General features: G+C 43.0%; 1 protein-coding gene across 1 annotated transcript; it reads right to left on the reverse strand.

The window, feature by feature from the left end:
- Positions 1 to 338: 338 nt before the first annotated feature.
- Positions 339 to 3,440, reverse strand: LOC107731601 (guanylate-binding protein 6-like). The gene is made up of 6 exons (XM_016542719.1): positions 3,190 to 3,440; positions 2,981 to 3,108; positions 2,503 to 2,612; positions 1,235 to 1,425; positions 794 to 1,036; positions 339 to 689 (listed from the first exon to the last, which is right to left on the reverse strand). The coding sequence occupies exons 1-6, from the start codon at positions 3,362 to 3,364 to the stop codon at positions 367 to 369; spliced, it is 1,170 nt and encodes a 389-aa protein (XP_016398205.1). The 5' UTR covers positions 3,365 to 3,440; the 3' UTR covers positions 339 to 366.
- Between the last annotated feature and the right edge of the window lie 4,255 nt (positions 3,441 to 7,695).

Raw genomic sequence — 7,695 nt, forward strand, 5'->3', positions numbered from 1 at the left:
AATAACAAAAGCATGCCAAAAAGGTAGCCAATATTATTCAGTTTAACTTTAGGCATATATAACCATTCATAACCGTACTTAACAATAGAGGCAGCAAAACTTTTCATGCACTCTAGGATCTTTACTTCTATTTCTCATATTGTTTTAATAGTTGGTCACAAGCAAGCACAACAATTTTAAAATCAACTGAATCACTTTACAAACAGATGCTTAAAATATTTGATCAGAGGACTAATAGTTATCAATATTGCAACATAATTTATTGAGTTTTGATAATATTAAACGTTTGGTTGATGCTTGCTTGATTTTTAAGATTCTAAATTGTTGTGCACCAATTTTTTCAGCTGGTTGCCCAGTGTTACTGGGTCAGTGGTTCACCATCATCCTAAATGAACGGACATTGCCTACCTCTAGAGATTTCAGGTTCTTCCCATCAGTGTCCCTGAAGGAACGCTTCATGAAGGCTTGTGTTGCCGTGCTGCTAAGATGTTGGTGTTCTGAGGACACATCCTTCAGTTCCAGAGGGAAGGAGTCCTTCAGCTTCTCCATTCCACTTTGGTAAACCTGAAGGCCCTCCTTCACTGCAGCCTCATTCTCAATCGTTGCCATTGCTATTACAGCGTTCTCCAGACATGGCACAGCCCCACTTGAGATGGTGTCCACATATGTTTTTGCCAGATGACCCAGAACTTCAGAGAAAGAAAGAAATTAAACACAGTGATTAAAAATTTATTTATAAGCAGATGGTTTTCTGTATGCACATGCAAACTCTTCAAATTTTCTTTCGAATCACCTCTTCCAGTGACTGTGTGTCCATCTTTCAGCCTCTTCACACAGCTGTCATGAAAGACAAACTGGCAGAAATGATCTGTGACCTTCAAGAACTCAGAGGAAATGTCAGCAGAATTCAAGCTCTCCAGGCAAGACATATTTTCTGGGGCGGTTGGAAAGGGGAAAGTGAAGCACTTCCTGGAAGGGAAGAATTTTTGGATGCAATCCCTGGGAAAGTTGTACTCTATCACACTTCTCGAAGTGCCTAGAAAAGATGAGCACATTCTGTAGCTGCTCTCAATTCTAGAAAAGAGCATGTCTGTTGTAGGAGTGTAGCTGGTTGAGCTACTGGACATAAAATGCTTAGAAAATAGAAAGCTTGAATAACAAAACAATTCAGCACAGTAACAAGAACTAGTTGTGATAGTGATTATAAGGACTATCTGCAGTATTTTTAAATTACCATGTTTCAGCTTCAGAGCAAACTCTAGATACTCATCCTCTGTTGCATCTTTGCCATCGATCTTTAGCTCCAGTGTGAAGTCCCTCACAGCCCAGATGAAACTAGGGAAGAACTTCACAAACTCGCTTGAATCATCGGCATCCTCATCTGATGATTTGACCTTGATGCACTCTGATAGTTCAGTGACATATCTGACAGTTTGTTCAGGCATCAACACAAAGCAACAACAACTCATGATGCATAGTCTAACTAAACAAAAGTGTAATTCCATGAGGTACTAAGCAAATTCACAACACTGGTGCTAAACACTTTTTAGTATCACTAAACCTAGCTGAGGAAGCGATCAGTTGTAGACTTAAACTGTGACAGAAAAAAATTATGTAATTAAGTATCACTTGAAACACTGAATTTGTACTTCTATTTGTAGAATTCCAATTTAGGATAACAAAACAGCAGTTCTGGAATAAAAAAAACAGGATTCATTATCCAGAAAAAGTTTATTAGAATAATAAAAAAAAACAGCTGTAAGGATGTCCATGGAATGTATTTCTAGGGTTGACACTATCATTCACACAGAGCAAATGTGCGACGTGTTTGCAGGTTGACAAGAAACACGAATGGGCAGCATACATTTCATTTTAAACAAGACCAAGCAAAGCATGTTTTTTTGAAATCATAGAAGTAATTAAATAATTTATTAATAAATAAACTTGTAACAAAAACAGTAATTTCAATGCTTTAATTTCTTCATCTACAAGTTTTATTATGAGGTAAATGTCTTGTAAAAGATTTAATTCCAAAATCAATAATACTGTAAATGCATAATAAATGCATTTTAATGAAGTTCTAAATATTCTATATATTTAAAAAGTGTATTTAAGTGTAATATGAAAGAGTTCCAATCACTGAAATGTTCAATCTAAGTTTGCAATTACTTTTGTAGGAGTTTAGAATTTAGTTCCTTTTTTAGGCAACGAAAGCTAAATAATGTGTTTACAGTTGAGTTTTGCAATATGTTTGGATGCACAGCAGCATATAATGTATTTTGTGTTCTTCACTGCATCAAGTTGCCTTGAAAATGCGTAATTTGTGGCATGCAGAAGAAAGGTATCAACTTACAAGTTAGCTTCCTATGTCTTAACAACTGAAGATGGTGTTTGGATGAATGCTGAAACATCTTGTTGTTTCTATATATGTAGTCGGGTGATTTTTAATAAAGAGTTTGTTTGAACGTTCTATACATTCTATATAAATGTTCAGAAGGATACTGTAGATCCATTACAGCCTTGTTGTCAATCGTCCCTCGACTGTTGTAGACCAGAGTGCTGCTGAGTAACACAGCCAGACTGAAGATGTTGGTGTCATGCTTTGGGTCTCCCTGTGAGAGAGAAAGACAATCATGGACAGGGGTCCAAGTTTTTTTTGCCATTGTTTAATTATAAGCATCACCCGATAAGTTTCCTATTTGGCCAATAAGTGTCCTAAGTGGGACTTTTATTCAGGAGTTCATTCTCCATCTTCATTCGTTTACTTTTAATTGTTTGTGCATTTGTAGCCTTCATGAAACACTTGCACTCTTTGCAACAAACTTTAAATCCTTGATTTCAATTTCAGGTGCTCTGATATAGAAGCGCCTTATCTTAGTCTTTCAGCTTTGAAACAGTAGTTTTTATATGAATATGGTGAAAGTATTCTTGAACCCATGAAACTGCTTGTGATGCTAGTTGTGTTTTCTTGTTAGGTCACCTTATCCACGTCTCCGAGTCCCTCGGTGTCCAGCAGCACTAGAGTGGTTCCTGCTTTAGTGGGATGGGACACACACCACATCCAGATGCCCTTCGTCTTGGACTCAATTGTGCTGCCCAGCGCAAACCCTGATGACGACAGTGACTTTAGTGCCTGTAATGTCATTCACTTGAACTGCATGATGTTTGCGGTGAGCTATGAGCGCTGACCTGATTGTTTCCCAGCGAGGCGGTTCATCAGGTAGGACTTCCCGGTGCGGTAGAGCCCCACCACGGCCACCACCACCACCGGCTGCTGGATCTGCTGCAGGATCTGCAGCGCCGACTGCTGCACACGCAGCTTCCCATCCGAGCCCGTGTCAATGAAGCACACTGGTTTATCCATGCTCACTGCCAACACATGTGCACATTTTAAACACTTGAAGAACTGCAGTGTACTAGAAATAAAAAGTTAAGGTGAATTGAGAAATACAAGTCAGTCCATCTCAAGCGGTCCAATTGGTGGCTTGACCATTTTATTATTTATTTTCCTAATTAAAATCACTCAGAAATTCCACATTTTGAGCGATTCCCTCTATCTGTATTTGTACCATAGTGCACAACACATTTTGGTTATACAGGTGCTTACAGAAACCTCAATATCTCAGCTCAGGATGATATGTACGCTTGTTTCCACAACTAAATTAACTCTTTAAGCCCTGAAGTCATTTTTGCCTCCCTGAAGGTGTTTTTTCTGAGTGACATACACAAAAATAACGACTCATAACCCAGGGTTCCTGCGGGTCCTTAAAAAGTCTTAAAATGTCTTAAATTTAGTTGTATCAAATTTAAGGCCTTAAAAAGTCTTAAATTGTACAAGAAAGTCTTAATTATGATTTCAAGAGGTCTTACATTTTGGGACGGAAAGACCAGAATTGTGATATGGCTTGCTGTGATGGTTAAACTTCAAAAAGCTATGATTTCATTAAATAAACATGAGCGCTGCACGTTTCAAAGTCAATAAAACTGTTGTTCAATAAAACTGTTGTTTTGTTCAGAGTTCAGACTGATGCGAAAATCGACCCATGTTTTTACCCTGCAAACACGCAGAGCTTTAAATGTGAACTGGTGGATCGATAAGAAGACGATGCATTATAAAAAATCTAAGCATAGGGGTGTGCGATATGTATGGTCTGCGATAATATCGTAATTGTTGTTTTAACGCTGTGCGATTTGATGTGAGTATATCGCGAAAACACAAAACACACCTACAGAGTAGTGATGTCCGGTTCGCGAACGAATCGTTCGATTTAACCGGTTCTTCTTAGTGAACCGGTTGAGTTTCGCTCCTGCCGGACAGGGCATCACAATATGGTAAGGGGCGTAACATTTCTGTCACACGCTTGAGGTATTCGGCCAATCACAACGCACTGGATAGCTGGCCAATCAGAGCACAAAAACCACAACAAATTCCTTGTGTGTCTGTGCACAGAATAAAGCTGATTCTGATTCTGAGAGTAAAACCTGTAGTGAAGGTGAGGCCAGATCAGATCAGTGTGTGTTCAGAGGAGAAACAATCACTCTTTACTTTTACTTTAGTCTCTGTCACTATGATTACAGGCAGGGCTTGTCATTAATGCTTTTGCTCTGCAGCCACTGTGGCTAGTGGTTTTCCAAAATTACTAGCAACTCAGCTTTTTCACTGTCCTCAATTTTGTTGGGAAATTACATTTTATATGATTCAAGCTGACTAATTTACTTAAATTTATTTTCAGGTCATTTTTGCCTAAGGCCAGTTTTCTTCTCTAACCTTATTAAATGTATGCGCCATCTTTCATATCAAATTCTTACATGTTATTAATAATTTCAGTTAGTGTAATAAGACACTATAGGGCTGTTAGCAATCAAATTAAATCAGTGTAACAAAGTTCGTAGTCACGGGAAGAAGGAGGCGGGAACTTGCGAACATTTAAACATAACTTTAATAATAAAATAAACACAAAACTGAAAATAGAGCGACAGCCCCTCACGGACAACTGGCGTGCACAAACAGAAACAAAACAACATAAAATCCAGGCCTGGTCCTCTCTCGGCCTTCACTGTCGTTACTCCTCCTTTTATCCTTCCGGAGCTCCTCCGTGGGACTCGAAACCGGTAAGTGGCACAGGTGTCGCTCATTATCATTAACTCCACCGGCTTCGCTCCGTTCCCACGGCTCTCGGCCCCACCCCACTCATCACAATCAGTATCATCAAAATGTATTTTTCCACTGCAGAAAGAAACTGAAGCAGCTGATGTGGCATTTAGATGCATTTACACAGACAGTTTAATGATGCTGAAATGTAGCATGAATGCATTTATGCTGCAAAATTACAACTAACTAACATAAATAATGTTATCAGCTTAGAATTTAAATCTGTTTTTTAATATAGGGATGTAACGATTAACCGTGAGCCAGTTTAAAATCTATTAAAATATGTGACAATTCAAATCGGTTGAGATGCCAAACAAATCACAATACAATTGGAGTAGGAGTTCCCTTTTGATTCGTTCACTTCGACATTGCATTACTATACTTATGGGGAAACCCTTCCTCCAAATACTACTGAAGCCTTATTGAATCACGCCAGTGAAACTGACCAATGGCGTTCAAGCGCGCGGAATAGGAGGGGCTCCCCTCTCTATATAAGGCAGCGCTTGTACATCATCCATTCAAAATCTTTTTCTTCAGCCAACCTTCTACGAGAAGCAAGAAGCCTATCAACAAGAGTACTCACCGTGATCTACACGCTGCAGAGGACACGCCTTCTCTCCCCTGCTGTGTTCCGGTGAGTTTCGGACAAAGATGACCTCTCGCGATTGCCTCTCCTGCGCAGAGCCAATCGAACTCTCAGATGGCCACGAATCATGCGTCTTCCAGTGCGCTTCATGACCGCTGATCTCCGTCCTTCCCCCGGCGCGCAAAATGTGATGTCTTTTGGTGCTATGGAGGATGCTGAGGATGAAGATGATGCCATTTCGGTGGCACCGTCTGCGAGGGAGGAGTGGTCCAACAGCCCGCTGGATTACACTGCGCCCCACGGCAGTGATGTGGGGGACCTCCATCATAGTGATGTTGAGCTCCTACGCGTCCTGTCCAAGGCGGTTGATGAGCTCGGTTTGGAGTGGGCGCCTCCTGCCGAGCCGGCCAGAAGCCGTCTGGACGAGTGGTACCTCCAGTCAGATCGTGGTTCAGTCGGACCGCGGCCGAAAGGACACCCCACCGAAATTTCCACCGCAAACTTCGCTGGCAAGGCTTTCTCCGTGGCGGGCCAGGCAGCTTCAGCACTGCACATGATGGCGATACTCCAGGTGTATCAGGCCAAACTTCTCAAGTCTTTGGATGAGGGTGGCCCGGACCCTGAAGTTTTCAAAGAGCTCCGACACGCCACAGATCTGGCCCTCAGAGCGACAAAAGTTACAACTCGCGTGATCGGCCGCAACATGGGGAATCTTGTGGAGCTTGATTGTCACCTGTGGCTTACCCTGACTGAGTTGAAAGACTCAGAGAAGACGGCCCTTCTGGACACACCCATGAATCCATCAGGTATCTTTGGAGCGGCAGTGGAGACGTTCACGGAGCGCTTCGTTGAAGCACAGAAACAGTCTAAGGCCATTAGCCACTTCCTGCCAAAACGCACCGGCGCGAACCCTCCTGCGCGTTCCCGCTCCTCATCAGCACAGCGCACGGGAACGCCGCACGCCTCTTCTGCTGCTGTTCGGCACGAACATGAGCCGGCAGTGAGGCCAAGACAGCTGTGGCCAAAGAGCCATCAGGGCTCGAAGATCCAGAGGCCCCGCCCTGACAGAGGCGGTAGGCCACCAGCACCGTAATCAAAACCGCGTTCCTGACGCTGTCTCTCAGAGGAGGAAAGCTGCACCCAGCGCCGAAGACGAGCCACTGAAGAAGTCTGCTCACTCCGCTGTGTGTGTTCACCACGCCCCACTGCCTGTTGCGGGCGGCAAGAACGATTGCCATATTTGTGTTTTGACTGTTCCACTATGCAGTGCAATAAAGTAAAAAAAAAAAACACCTCAATATCAGGGCAATTTTCCTCTTCTCACTCCCCTGTTCCCCATCACTCACTCTCACACTCGTGTGGTATTAAACTCCCCACCCCCCAACGGCGAGTTATCCTTCACGGTGTGCAGCCCGCCTCGCCCGCTGTCACAGTTCACAGAAGCATGGCAAGCGCTGCCAGGGGTATCAGAGTGGGTTATGAAATCAATAAAGAACAGCTACATGCTTCAGTTCTTCCGCAGACCACCCCGTTTCAACGGTGTGTTAATGTCCACTGTACGGGAGCAGAATGCCTCAGTTCTGCGAGAGGAAATACACAATCTTCTCGCAAAACGCGCAGTAGAGACAGTGCCCCTTGCAGAGCGTGAGAGCGGCTTCTACAGTCATTATTTTCTAGTGCCAAAGAAAGATGGCGGACTCCGCCCAATCTTGAATTTGAGACCGCTGAATCGCGCGCTTTCGAAGCGCTCGTTCAAAATGATTACACTGAGGCAAATCCTCTCACACATCAAACCGCGAGATTGGTTTATCTCCGTGGATTTTAAGGATCCTTATTTCCACATTCAGGTAGCCCCCCGCCACAGGCGCTTCCTGAGATTTGCATTCAAGGGGATAGCGTATCAATTCACGGTCCTACCCTTCGGTTTTTCCCTGGCCCCTCGTACGTTTACGAAGTG

The sequence above is a fragment of the Sinocyclocheilus rhinocerous genome, unplaced genomic scaffold (assembly GCF_001515625.1).
Source record: "Sinocyclocheilus rhinocerous isolate Xijiao unplaced genomic scaffold, SAMN03320098_v1.1 scaffold6180, whole genome shotgun sequence".
NCBI classification, from domain to species: domain Eukaryota; kingdom Metazoa; phylum Chordata; class Actinopteri; order Cypriniformes; family Cyprinidae; genus Sinocyclocheilus; species Sinocyclocheilus rhinocerous.